The sequence below is a fragment of the Boeremia exigua genome, assembly GCF_020726555.1.
Source record: "Boeremia exigua strain MPI-SDFR-AT-0100 chromosome Unknown C7974scaffold_9, whole genome shotgun sequence".
In the NCBI taxonomy this organism is placed as follows: Eukaryota; Fungi; Ascomycota; class Dothideomycetes; order Pleosporales; family Didymellaceae; genus Boeremia; species Boeremia exigua.
In genome coordinates, this window is record NW_025763526.1 from 23327 (window position 1) to 37162 (window position 13836).

Below are 13836 nucleotides of genomic sequence, written 5' to 3' on the forward strand. Positions count from 1 at the left end.
ATACTGCAGTTAGCGTTATAGGTAGCTGCGCGTTCTAGCAGAGCTCTATACTTAGCAAGTTAACCCTAAGAAACTCTAAGATAACCCTAAGTATAGTAATATAAGCTAAGAAATGCAGAAATAAAGGCTAGGGCGCGATAGAGTAGATAATTCTTAGCAGGTTTTATATAGAATATATTACGCAAGTAGTATAGCTTAGGGGTATAATTAGGGGTTAAAGGTTGCAATATTTGCCCCCTATAGCAGGCCTAATCAGAACGCGCGACTCTAGCGCTAGACCTAGTTTAGCAATAATTAGGCCTAATTGCGCGCGTTATATTAGCTAGGCTTAATTATATATATCTTATTAGCTAAGTAATAACTAAAGAACTAAGTAACTATACTATTTATAAGAAAGTATAAGTATATACTATACTTTATATACTAATTACTACTACTACTTAACTAACGTACCTCACGGGCTAATGGATCACACGGGTCAATGGATCACTTTTGCCAAGACCACACCAAAACACCATCACCATCTAAATGCCCCCCCACCAACCTCAATTAGACGCGTCAAAAGAACGTCAGATACAGCTTGCGCTTCAGGCTATCAAACAAGCCGCGAAAATCTCACAGCGACGCGCTGCAGCTATCTACAACGTGCCCCAAAGTACCCTAAGCCGGCGATGCGCTGGACAGTCCTCACGAGCTGATTCTATGGCCAATCGACGGAATCTGAACAAGTATGAGGAGGAGGCGATTGTTGATTACGTTCTTAACCTCATTGACCGAGGAAGTCCTCCCCGCCTCTCAGATGTGGCTGCAATGGCCAATTTGCTGCGAGAAGAGCGTGGAATGCCCCATGTTGGGCAGAACTGGCCCAAAACGTTCGTCAACCGTCAACCAAGGCTCAGAGTGAGGTTTAGTCGCAAGTATGACTATAAGAGAGCCCTCTGTGAGGATTCAGAGGTTATACAGGCCTGGTTCGACCTAGTAGCCAATACCAAAGCCAAGTATGGTATACTAGACGACGACACGTACAACTTTGACGAGACTGGCTTCATGATGGGCCAGATAACCCCTGGAGCAGTTGTCACAGATGCAGAGAAGCCAGGACGAGCTAAGCAAGTCCAGCCGGGCAACCGAGAGTGGGCAACAGTCATCCAGGGCATCAATGCCACAGGGTGGGCTATTCCAGCCTTCATCATCTTCAAGGCACGCAACCACCTGTCAAGCTGGACTAAGGATCAAACTCTGCCGCCAGACTGGGTTATTGGAGTCTCTGAAAACGGCTGGACTACAAATCAGCTTAGTTCCAACTGGCTAAGGCACTTTGATGCGCATACAAAGAAGCGCACTGTAGGGACCTACCGTCTGCTTATAGTAGACGGCCACGAGAGCCACCTATCACTGGATTTCCACCAATACTGCAAGGCCAACCAGATTATATCTCTATGTATGCCTGCTCACTCATCGCACCTCCTCCAGCCTCTTGATGTGGGTTGTTTTGGCCCTTTGAAGCAGGCGTACGGGCGCCAAGCCGAAGGGCTTATGCGCAACCGGATTAACCACATTACAAAGCATGAGTTCCTGCCATGCTTCAAAGAGGCCTACAATAAAGCTATTACCTCTAGCAACATCCAAGGAGGATTCCGAGGGGCTGGACTGGTCCCTTTTGACCCACAACGGGTCATTTCAACCCTTAATGTGAAGCTGCGGACTCCATCACCCCAACTACCCACCAACAACGAGCTGTGGCAATCCCAAACCCCCAAAAACCTAATTGAATTTGAGTCGCAATCGACTCTAATTCGAGACAAGTATAAGAGGCAGCAGGGCAGCTCACCAAATTCTGTTTATAGCGCGCTTGAGCACTATGCAAAGGGGGGAGCAAAGGTAGCGCACGAGCTGGCTTTGCTTAAGAAAGAGCGCACTGAGCTTCAGGCAGCTCTAGCAGCTGCAACAGAACGCAAATCACATAAAAGAAGGCGGATTCAGCAGGAAGGGACCCTTACAATTGAGGAATCCCAGCGTGTAGCTACCCTAAAGGAGTTCGGCGCTCGTGGTGATGGTAAGAAGCCAAAGAAGAGGGTGCGCGCTGAAGGAGGCGAACCATCCCAACGACGGTGTAGAACGTGCGGAGAGACAGGGCACAACGCGCGAACGTGCAAGAATAATGCAGATGTAGTCTCTGAGTAATAACACAGGTTGTTTTACCTTATACTGGCCCATAGTGGGCGGATGCGGGCCAAAGTAGGGTGTGATGGGGGAGGGTCTTGGCAAAAGTGATCCATTGACCCGTGTGATCCATTAGCCCGTGAGGTACGTTAGCTCTTATAGCTATTAATAACTAGTAGTTAGTAGGTACTAGTAGTATACTCTTTTATATGCGCGTTAAAGTGCTTTAACTACTTAAAACTAAGCTTATTAGTAGTCTAGCTATTACTAGAGACTGCAATAACCTAATCCTAAGGTAGGTCTTTCTCCTTATACTAGCTAGAGAGGTAGTAGCACGCCTTAAAGATAATAAAGGGTAGAATAGCCTATCCTTTAGTATTAATACCCTATATAACTATTGTCTACTCCTAGTTACCTAGCTAGACTGCCTTTAGCCTTCCTTGTCTCTCTAAAGCTATAATAACTACTCTCTAGAAGATCTAGCCTATTATAAAGCCTATCTTGTTAAAGTTATATATATTATTATCTAGGATACTATACTTAGCTTTTATATTTTGCACTAGAGAAAACTAGCCCTATATAACCCTAGAATCCTTGCAGAGGGCTTACTTATAGTTATACTTGCAATTAAACTTTACTTTAAGCTCTAGTTAATGCTTTATAAACATACTAGGCTAGTTTGTGCTAATAGGGCCTAGATTATGCTCTACGCGCAGAGAATTAGCTATTGTAGCTATATCTGCTAGCTAAGGGCTAAATCCTTACTTATCTAGCTTAAGTATATAATTAATAATTACCTACTCCTCTAGATTATCTAGCCCTTATAAGTTTAGCATAGTATTACCTTATAAAGGTTATCTAGTAAGTTAATAGCTTAGTATAGCTTAAGGAATATTGTAGATAGCTATAGCATATTGCTATAAGAGTTTTGCATCTTGTTTAAGAGCTTAAAGCGCAAGCTATATTTAAGCTTCCTTTAATGCGTTAAGATTAGGTTATTATTAAGGCATTAGTATGTAGAGGATACTTTAGTAGAGGCTTAGTAAAAGTAATTCGCTCGCCTATTAATCTGCTCGCCTATAGAGTATGTTAGTAGTATATTATACCTTTCTACTCTAGTTTATACTATAATAGGCTAATATAGCTTATATTATTACCTATTAAGTCTCTTTAGTCTACTATTTAATACTATTAAATACTTAAAACCTAGTAGAAAAAATAGTAAAGGTATATCTAGATCTAAAAATTTTAACTTAGTAGAATTTTATTTAGTTATTCTCTCTCTTTTTAGATAGCTACTCTAGCTATCTTTTAAAGGTAACTAGGCTAGAAGAGGCTAGTAAACTATCTTTATAGCCTTTCTTTCTTCTTAGAACTACTTTATACTTATTCTAGAACTTTTTAAGTATATTTAATAAAATATTTACTTCTAGCTTCTAGAAGTTCTTACTATCTAGAAAGCTAGTCTACTTTATAAGGTAGTGCTATTTTCTATTTTTATTCTTTCTTTTTTCTAGAATTTTATTAACTTTCTATATATTATCTCTAAATATTTATAATATATTAGTAACTATAGTCTTTAGGTATAGAATTATACCTTTTAGGTTATATAGCTCTAGTAATAATATATAGAATACTAGATAGATATTTTAAAGGCTTAAAAGATTTACTTTAAAGAAGATTAGGCTATTCTAAGCTATTATATACTCTAGTCTAATATACTTCTAGTTACTCTTTTTTTTAAGTCTTATTAACTTTATATAGTAATTTAAGACTATAATCTAATCTTTTACTTTAAATAGTATTAGTAGTCTTTTTTTATTCTAATATTACTTCTAGTAGAAGTTAGCTACTAATATTTTACTTCTTTACTCTTTCTATATACTAAGTACTTTATCTATAGTTATAAACCTAAAAGGTAATTCTCTCTTACTAAGAGGTAAACTAGGCTATTCTAGCCTATTTAGGTCTAAACTATAGTATATATAGAATAGAGTAGTTTCTATAGTTATATATATACTCTATAACTAATACCTATAGTACCTAATTATTCTATTCTAGTATATAGTAATACTTAAAGTACTACTTAAGTATCTAGTTCTACTTTTTAGTCTAACTATCTATCTAAGAGTAGTATACTAATAATAATAATCTTTTAAAGTTTAAGTAATAGTAGAAAGTATTCTAGTACTTTATATTTATAAGTAGACTTTAGTTTAAGATTACTTTTTTTAGAACTCTATAGAGCCTAATTACTTCTTAAATCTAGGCTTATATAAGCTTCTTACTATTCTAATTCTTTCTTACTAGAATATAATAAGCTATCTAGCTATTATAATCTACTTCTTATAACTAACTAGATACTATTACTTAGTATAATATTATATAAACTCTTCTATATAGTATAGTTTTATTATAGGTTATATAATAAGCTTACTTCTTAGTAATTAAGCTAAAGTAAGTCTTATATAGAGCTTATATAGCTTATAATAAGCTTAGTAAGCTATAATATTCTTTATAGTATATAGTAGGTAGAAATATAACTCTTATAGTTTATATTTAACTTAAGTATTAATCTATAATATTAGATCTTAACTCTAACCTTTAAGCTAGATAGTTTACTCTATACTACTTCTTATTATCTCTTACTCTTAAGATAGATAGATTATATCTATACTTCTTAGTATAAAACCTCTTTAGTTTCTCTAATAGTATTTATCTCTAAGAACTAATTAAATAGTATTTATAAGCTTTACTTAAAGTATAACCTTAATACTAGTAAATTTACTTAATCTTAATCTAATTAAAAATATATAGCAATTACTTAAGTTATATATATAGAAGCACTTTCTAGGTATAAAAAAGAAGCTAATATATACTATTTAGAAGGAGTATAATAAAATAATATTATAGAACATCTAAAAGTACTATAAAAATATAGGGGAGAGATATAAGGCTATTAAGGTAGCCTTAGGCAGATATATACTATTCTAAAACATTTCTTAGTCTAGATCTATAAGTAATTTACTAAGTAATTTAGACAGTTTAATAAGCTTCTATAGGGCCCGTTATATTCTTACTTATTTATAATTTACTCTTGTATTTAGCAGAGCGCAACGATTAGGAATCTACTATTAGCTACAATTACCATGGTCCCCCTCACGTTTTCCCGTGCCATAATTTCAGTCAATTCTAGATCATTAGATTTGGATAGGTAGCATCTACTTGCAATCCTTGTGGAGGTGATTCTTTGAATCCCGATAATCAAGCAACCTGCAGCGCGGGTGGCAACGAGGCATCTATGTCAAATCTTTGCAATGGCTCATCCTTGACGTCAACAGGGAACCTGCCTCGAATCTCAGGACTTATATGGTCATGGTAATTATGGCTACGAATTTTAGAGAAAGCAGTGCTGAGTACACATTGTTTACTACCCCTACATACGTACGAGCTGCCTCTTCTTAGCCAAGCCTCATCTCAAATCCTTCGCTTTTTGGTCCGATGCTTGATTTCAGCCGTGACGCAGCGCGAGCGAATTAACCTCATGACGTTAGGTACGCCGTTGTTATTTCTGAGGCCTTACATAATTAGTACGGCGCGGCTCGGTCCGCTTTTCTCGGCCCATTTTTGTTCCGCGGTCTTGCAAACGTTGGAAAAGGAACAGCTAGTGTTGTAGTCAACCAGAGCTTCTTCCAGCTACTTGCGATGGTATGAAGGTAAGAAATGTGCCCACTGTGGTGCGCAGTCATTTTTGCACTGTGCACATATCTTGACAGGTCTTACAAATCTGATGGCTTACAGGACCAGCTAGGTAGCATTGGCCCGCGATTACACACAGCCACCAGCACTACTACCAATTTGCTAGAAGCTGCATAATCGTTAGGGAGGGATTACATGCACACGAACACGCATAGACCGGAAATCGATCCATCTTGTACCGCTCACCCGAAAGCACTCATGGGTCACCGTGTTGGTCTCACACCATCGTTCGTTATCGATCAATTGCAGAATCATGTCAGAAAATGATGGGTAGTGACGGGTTCTACAATACACTCGAGTAAAAGCACTCTGCTAAGCCAACATGCAGATACGCCAAACGGCTGCAGCAGTGCCGTGATGCGTAAGTATATGTACCTGCTAAACCTTCCCTCGCGCAAGAATCTACTGCAGTGCACCCTATATTCTTAATCTCAACCAATTAAACAAGTCGTAGTGTGTTAGAGTGCTTGGGTAGCGAAGCGAATTACCTGATAAACATAACCAGGACACCACACTACATTTACCCTGTGAACCACCAACCCATGAGACCGAGAAGACGACACAAACTCGATCAGCATCGTAATCATGGGACCAACGCTCAATCGCAACTGTCAACTCAAATAACATCACCTCCCGATCCCACATCACCCAGTAACCAGCCAATCCATCTTCAACCAAGAGACAACAAGACATCCCACCACCGAAGACGCAACATCAACCCACCGCTCACGCACTGCATTAACCATCCAACAATCCAATGCCTCATCCAAAAACCCACATAAAGTTTACCACAGCATGTGCGCCCAAGCAACTCCCTACGAACCACGCTACACCGATCTCCCCATTATGCACCAGAGACTTTCTCCCATTGTCTCGCTCACATTGTTCTTAGTCACCACCTGCCCAATCCCTCAGTCATCACCACCCCAATCCCCCAATCCACATCCCTCAATAACTCAGAAAGCAAACCCACCAACAACCGCGCACCTGTATCACCAATGTGCAGGTCTCGATCGTCTCAGCGCCGTGCAACCTAAACCCCCTCTCTTCCCCCGCTCGAGATCATCACCCTACATTCTACCCGCAATCCCATACCCTTCCTCTCGTCCCGGATTAGACAAAAGTGGGAGACGTGTCATGCCTGTATGTTCCATCAACGCAAGGTGGTGTCTGCAAGGGTGGTTTCTCGTGTAGTGTTGTAGAAGTATCGAATCATGACGCCTGGCTTCACGGGCTTGCAGCGAGGTTTATTATTGCAGGTGTGATGGGGTGGACAATAGGAGTAAGTGGTTTCTTCTTTATTTTCTTTCGACAGAGGCAGGAGTAGTACGATAGGATGCAAGCCATGGTGAAGGTGGAAGCTGGCGGCTTTGTAGCCATCCTGAGCGTTGATTGAGTCGGCATAGATTTAATAATCGTTACAGTTTGATTCCCCACAGCAATGCGAAAATAGGGGCTCCTCTAGAGATCACTACAATCTGAGCCGATGGTAGGGTTCCAGTTAACAAAGTAGTTAGAGGTGAAGATCCCGCGTGTACGTACTTGGCCACGATGAGGTCGCACTTTATGGCCCACTTTCAAGATCTCCTATACGATAAGGGTTCTAAACGAGGTGAACCCTCGATTATTGAGGTGTGCATAGTATGGTTCTTGCTTAACAAACATCATAAACGATACGGGAGAGCAGTGGAATCAGGGACGGGCAGTATAGAACGCGATGCCGGCTAATTCTGACGTGCAAACCACAATAGGAGAGTTCGAGAGCGAATGGGTACAGGACTGCTTCCCATAGCTTAGGTATTGGGCACACAACAATCTTCGTTTGGAACGCAATTGCCGAGATACGAGGTGACTGAGCTTTCAGCACTGATGATAAAGTCCAGGCAGTGCTGAATGTCTTGGCTAGCCTAGATGCTCAATTAATATGCTTGACTATAGATATCTCCCGTATGAACTAGTCAGCTGTTAAATTTTGAGGCGGCGGAATTTAGAAAGCATACAAACTACGCGTGGGCTATCGTGATTGTTCGATGTCAAAGATTTATGGCGTCGCACACCTCCAAGTGACTTCCTCGAATCGTCGCAAGGTGGATTCTTCGGAGAAAAGAAATTTCCAATCCTGCCTATAGCTCTGCCAAGCACGGTGCTAGTATCGGCATCCAGCCAATATAGTGCTGTGTACCGAGGCGCCAGTGTCTTGAAATGTAATCTGCTGCTCGATAGTCTCTATCATCACTAAGAAGCCGATTATGCAGTTGCGGTAAATATGCACAGACGTCGCGATACCTGGCCCAAACACACGGGTTCGGAGAACGAGTAGTGTGAAAGAATCGAGAAGCCAAGAGCGTGTTCAAACGGACAAAATTGAATAGGGAGCGTATGGAGTAACACTCCTCCAGTTCCTGGAGCGGCCTAGTCATGTGTCACGTGCTTGATGGGTGAGCAAGCTGCTCTGTTTCGCGTCACCGTCTCGTTGGTGGCGCTCCTGAGCAACTCAGATCTTGTCTGAGTGGCTCCGATATACCTCTTCATGCTCTGCCGCGACAAGTAGCCATCAACAGAAGCAAAGCCGTGCCCATAACGCGAGATGTAAAGCTATGTTCATGGCCCAATGCAGGACGCTTTCACCAACTGTTTGCAGCGTTGGAGACCAGCGTTTCGAGCTTCTGGCCGGGTAGGTGTTGGCCGTGTGCAGAGGAAGTAGTTAATTGGGCTGGTTTAGTCCAGTATGCCGGTGAGCAGAAGGTGCCCAGTCAGATCATTGAGCTCATCCAACAGTTGGCGTCTTTGACAAGATTCAAAGCTACTTGATCGACTGCGCCTTGAGAATGACTACGTCCTCCAGTGGTTTATCGCCTCCATCCGTTCTTACAGCCCCAATTCTCTCTACAACATCCATTCCATCCACCACCTGCCCAAACACCGTGTGTTTTCCATTCAGATGCGGCGTAGCCGCAAGGGTGACGAAAAACTGACTACCATTTGTTCTCGGTCCACTGTTCGCCATCGAGAGAACACCAGGACCAGTGTGCAAGAGCGAGTTGTCGAACTCGTCTTCGAATTTACCGCCCCAGATTGATTCGCCGCCGCGCCCGGTGCCTGTAGGGTCTCCACCCTGGAGCATGAAGCCCGGGATCACGCGGTGGAAGATGACGTTGTTATATTTGCCGGCATCGGCGAGAGCTGCAAAATTTTGACAAGTCTGGAGTGCAATGTCAGCAGGTATCTCTGATTGATAGGACCGGGGAGAGTGCGCGTACTTTGGGTGTCTTGTCGCTGTACAGGGCGATCGTGATGTCGCCGTAGTTGGTCGTCATGAGCACGCCTGAGGGCTTTTCTGAGATCGCGACGGCAGCGGCATTGCTGATTTGGGGGGCTTGCGCGGACTCTGTCGACGACGGCACTGCTCCTCCCTTGGTATGAGAAGCCTCAGTGTGTGAGTCGGACGAGTCGTGCTTGAACAGCTTTTTGAGTTTGTCCATGGTCGTCTATATGAACGTGTAGATTCCTGGCAGGGGTGACTGAAAGACAGAGACGCAATGGAATGACGAGATCGTTAGACTACGTCAGTAGGCTGCGGAGATGAAGCGTTTGCGACGTCATCCAGGCTAGTTTGGATGGCTCTATGCACATTGCATCGAACTTGATGAGTAGCGTGCGCGACGACGCTGCTTTGTTGTAAACCTGCTGGCGCGTGTCAAGTGTATAGGCAGCTGGAGCCAATTATCGCGTAAAGCGAAGACGATGTTTTGTTGACAAAGATTTGGTGAGCGATGACGCACTGTCGCATCCCCAGTCGATCTCCCGCCTCGGGCCTTCTTCCCGCTCCACCCTTCGTTCCACTTCCGCTCTCCGACCCGACTGGCCACGCACGAACGTGCCAGTGCTGGTGATGCTCCTTTCACTTACTGCACCTTGACCTTGAGAGGTACATCATGGAGTGTCTAAAGGTTTGAAGATATTCTCGAGCGTCCATGGGGGTGGGGTCGACACTAGGGCAATAGCCATCATGATCCCTTAAATAGTTTGACAAATTCACAGACGGATCTACGGTTTTGAAGGAATTTCAGACGAATTCATATCTTCTTAGCAAGGTTCACAGATGAATCCACGGGTGTTCTATGGAATTTCTAGACTTTGTACAGGATTTCACGGACGAATCACGGTCCTTGTTCAGTGTGCACGTACTGGGTTGGCACACACTCCAGTTCAACAACCCAATATGTATAGCTTTATGTGCTCCACCGCGATGTGTATTAGCATACTAAGTCTAGATGCGCATTTCGCGGCGGAACTTGGACGATGTAGTAAGCTTGGCAGGACCAGCGTTAGCTTTAACGTGAGCTGCAACCTTATCCGCGCTTAACTTCGTGGGAACATCAACGCTCTTAATCGTCGAGACAAAGCCAGAGTTAGATCCAGACCCCAGCTTACCGCTAGTAGAGTCAATGCTGTTGGCAATGCACACACGGCCAAGGGTGTTCTTGCAGCCGCTGGTGGCGTTGGTAATAAATGTGGCTACTTTCGCAGCAGAATCTGTGGACGGCTGACTAACAGCCTTGAAAGCATTGCCTTCAATTAGTGCGTTGGCCCCAGTATAAGCGTCGAAAGCGTGACCCTTCATGTTTTCAAAGTAGTTGTTGATAGCGTGGAAGGTTCCACTGACGCCGTTCTGACCCAACTTCGGAGCGCGCCCTGACTGGTCGTGAAAGTAGTTCTTGTCGAGCGTTGCCTTCTCGTTCTTTCCGATGAACATGAGTCCCCAGTAATGGTTCTTGTTACAGGAAGCGGAGGTGGATGTAACACCATCGAAGACGTTGTTAGAAAGTGTGACAGACGCGCCGTTGTAGTGACTGACAACAAACATGCGTCCGACTTTGCTGAACTTGCAGTGGTCGATCCAAATCTGAGAGTTGCCGCCCTTCAGATCAAGAGCATCGCCTCCCCATACCACACCAGGGTTGATAGTAGTAAGCTCAATGCCTTGTACGATGACGTTCTTCGCATTAGCCTTGACCTGCAGTCCGGTACCCTTGATGATTCCCTTGCCACCAACCCCGAGGATGCTCTTGTTGCTGCCAACAACCAAAGGTGATGTACCTCCAGAGTTGTACTTGACCGTCTTTGCAACATTGTCAGAGCCTCCGCAGGAAAGATCGCCGAGGTAGAGTTGGCCACCGGAAGTGCTACTGCAAGACTTCCGATCGCAGCCAACACCAGATGCAGCACTGCCTGTGAAGTCGAACGTCTTGTCGAGAACAATGGTACGTGCAACATCGTCAGCGAGAAGTTTTTTAAGCTCAGCTGCATCCTTTGGCTTGACAGCCGCCGCGGAACCTCCTCCTGTGGCCCCAGCGCCAAAACCGTAAGCCTTGCCAACAACTTTTTGCGCGGTGGTGCCACCAATCGCAGCAAAGAGAATTGCAAATTCGAACCGCATATTTCCAGGTAGTCAAGCTACGGTAATTTGTTAAAAAGAAGTGTGAAGAAATCAATGATAAAAGTCGACTAGGACCTTAGAGTAAAGATGAAGAAGCAAACGAGTGACAACGAGTGTATTGATGATGAAGAGAACAAACGGGAAGACGTCGTGATCAGCGTTCTTATACTAAATGTTTCCTCGAAGAGGGGATGGGGAAGACGTCAGGGAGCTCGTGATCAGTCTTGTAAAAACTACCAAAAGCGTAGTGGACTTGACTTGAGTTGGATATTCGCGCGAGATCGCGCCGAGGATAGAGTGATATACAGACAAACATGTTTCAAAAAAACTCGAAAAGCATGCCAAATCTGGCATTTTGAGCGAACGCCCCTGCCAAGTGTTGTGAACCGTTCCGAAAATGACCTCGGTATCTTGGGGCTAAGCACTTAGCGCGCGATATTACGATCCTCTAATCTGCTCTTTGTGTAGGCGGGACTTATAAGGTAGTCTAGTCTAGACGTTATAGGTTGAAACATAGGCAAACTCAAGATTAGGCTAAAATACAACAATACTAATCATGAACATAGCAGTCTGTCTAGGTACTATGAGCTAACCAGTACATATAATCTATGTGGGGGCGTCTAGACCATACTTTAGACTCAGCTCGCGACCCAACCAGTCCTGTGTAGCTTTCAGACCCCAGAGCATACTCATTACTAGTACGCCAAGCTCTTCCAGGTCATTCGGGCTGGCTATTGTCATGACTTCATCCCAGGCACTGACTAGTACCTGGAGTTCCAGCCTCTCGTCTCTCGCCCTCGACCACCCACTCTCGCTCTGCGCATTCCACAGTCCCTCTTGCACCGTGAAATACACGCCCACTACTGTGGGACTATCAGTACCAGTCTTGAGGTAGTTGTAGACCCCGCGTAGCAGAAATGTAGTCACAACGGTACGCCGGATACTCTCACTGAACAGCCACACTTGCCAGTCCTCTGGATTACGTGAGAATGTTGCGATGGGGTGGAGAGGCAACGTCACAGCACACGCGCGTGTGCGCAATTCACTTGCCCACAACACAGTTGTAGGCTCATCAGCTTCGGCGGCGGCGCGCAGTCGGATGTCCCCATCGAAGAGGCGCATGAACTGATACAGAAGAAGAGCCTGCAGTGCAGCAAGGAGATCGACGTTTGAGACTGTAGCTGGGTCGATATTGCCAAGGAGATGGTGGACATTGTGTTGTAAGACTTGGTGAACGATTGCTTTTGTGGTTGGTGTTCTCATGCAGTAGAGCGCACACGCACTCATTGCTTGTTGCAGAGCTGTGGTTTGGAGTGTTTGGAACACTTGGCGGTGGATAAACATAGTCTGACCCGATATTGCGAAGACATTTGGGACGAGGGAGAGGCGAGCTGCGCAGAACGCTACGCGGGCGTAGAGCCTGGTGTCAGGATCAATGGTGTTTAAGTGCGGTGGGCTAGTAAGATCGCCGATACTGGGTGCGAGTGATCTGCTATCGAACGACAAGTTGAAAGGATGGTGCGGGAACTCGAAGATGTCTTCATTGATACTCGGGGAGAATTGTGTTGCCGGAATCAAGGACTCCATTTCCATGGTTGAGGGTCGCCAGTCAACGGCCGTAACGGGTGCAGAGCTCTCCGCTACCGGCTGGTGCCGTCCTCTCCTTCGACCAATGTACTCGCAGTCAGAGTTTCTCGAAATACAGCGCTGGCATTTCGGCTGCGTTCGGTCGCACTTTCGCTTCGTTTGTATACATGCTACGCAAGATTTATGACGGGTCGCTCTCTCCATTACGGCACATTATGCCTTCCAGACGACCTAGGATCCAGTCGCGATGACACGAGAAGATTTCGTCCGTGGTGTTCTTTGGATGTAATCAGGAAACGGATGGCAGTGGGTGGATTATAAGGAAACTCCGCTAGTGTATCGTCAAACTCCGCTAGCGGTAGAGACTAGTCCGTATTGAGTGTTCATAGAGTCCGCATGCTAGACAGGTATGTTGCTTTTCTTTGCAATACTCGTAAGCGTCATGGCTTTATTCAGGTAGCGTATTGAACCCGTACAAATTTCTCCGGCGAACTGTGAAAATACTTCCATGTCTGGACTCCCCATCTACAGCGGTTGATTACCAGTATTCTCATCACAGGCGCCAGCCGCGGTTCGTAGAAAATTACTCGTTATGGATACTAATGTTGTCTCAGCGTGGTTGCTACAGACATAGCCAAGATAGCTCACAGGGGTCTCATGCTCAAAAGAATTGATCCAGAATCAATGGGTGTCTCAGTCGAGAAGTGTTATCAGGGCCTTCTGCAGGTAGTCAGTGGGGTTCAACACTGAATGAAATACAGCGCTAATCAGGCAATGACAGATCAGTAATGCAACTGTAGATAAGACGCACGGAAGGTTTCTTGGTCCCGATAGCGCAGAAGTACCGTGGGAGACTTCTGAAGATGAATTTAGCAATCCGGTGACGT

General features: G+C 44.3%; 3 protein-coding genes across 3 annotated transcripts; all 3 read right to left on the reverse strand.

Moving 5' to 3' along the window:
- Positions 1–8491: 8491 nt before the first annotated feature.
- C7974DRAFT_339862 (cyclophilin-like domain-containing protein) lies at positions 8492–9668 on the reverse strand. Its single transcript, XM_046139249.1, has 2 exons — positions 9183–9668; positions 8492–9124 (listed from the first exon to the last, which is right to left on the reverse strand). The coding sequence occupies exons 1-2, from the start codon at positions 9402–9404 to the stop codon at positions 8726–8728; spliced, it is 621 nt and encodes a 206-aa protein (XP_045994366.1). The 5' UTR covers positions 9405–9668; the 3' UTR covers positions 8492–8725.
- A 524-nt stretch (positions 9669–10192) lies between these two features.
- On the reverse strand, positions 10193–11362 carry C7974DRAFT_415149 (pectin lyase; the record flags this gene model as incomplete). Its single annotated transcript, XM_046143865.1, has 1 exon — positions 10193–11362. The coding sequence occupies one exon, from the start codon at positions 11360–11362 to the stop codon at positions 10193–10195; it is 1170 nt and encodes a 389-aa protein (XP_045994367.1).
- A 500-nt stretch (positions 11363–11862) lies between these two features.
- On the reverse strand, positions 11863–13247 carry C7974DRAFT_398415 (uncharacterized protein). The gene has a single exon (XM_046142311.1). The coding sequence runs from the start codon at positions 13151–13153 to the stop codon at positions 11969–11971; it is 1185 nt and encodes a 394-aa protein (XP_045994368.1). The 5' UTR covers positions 13154–13247; the 3' UTR covers positions 11863–11968.
- Positions 13248–13836: the final 589 nt, after the last annotated feature.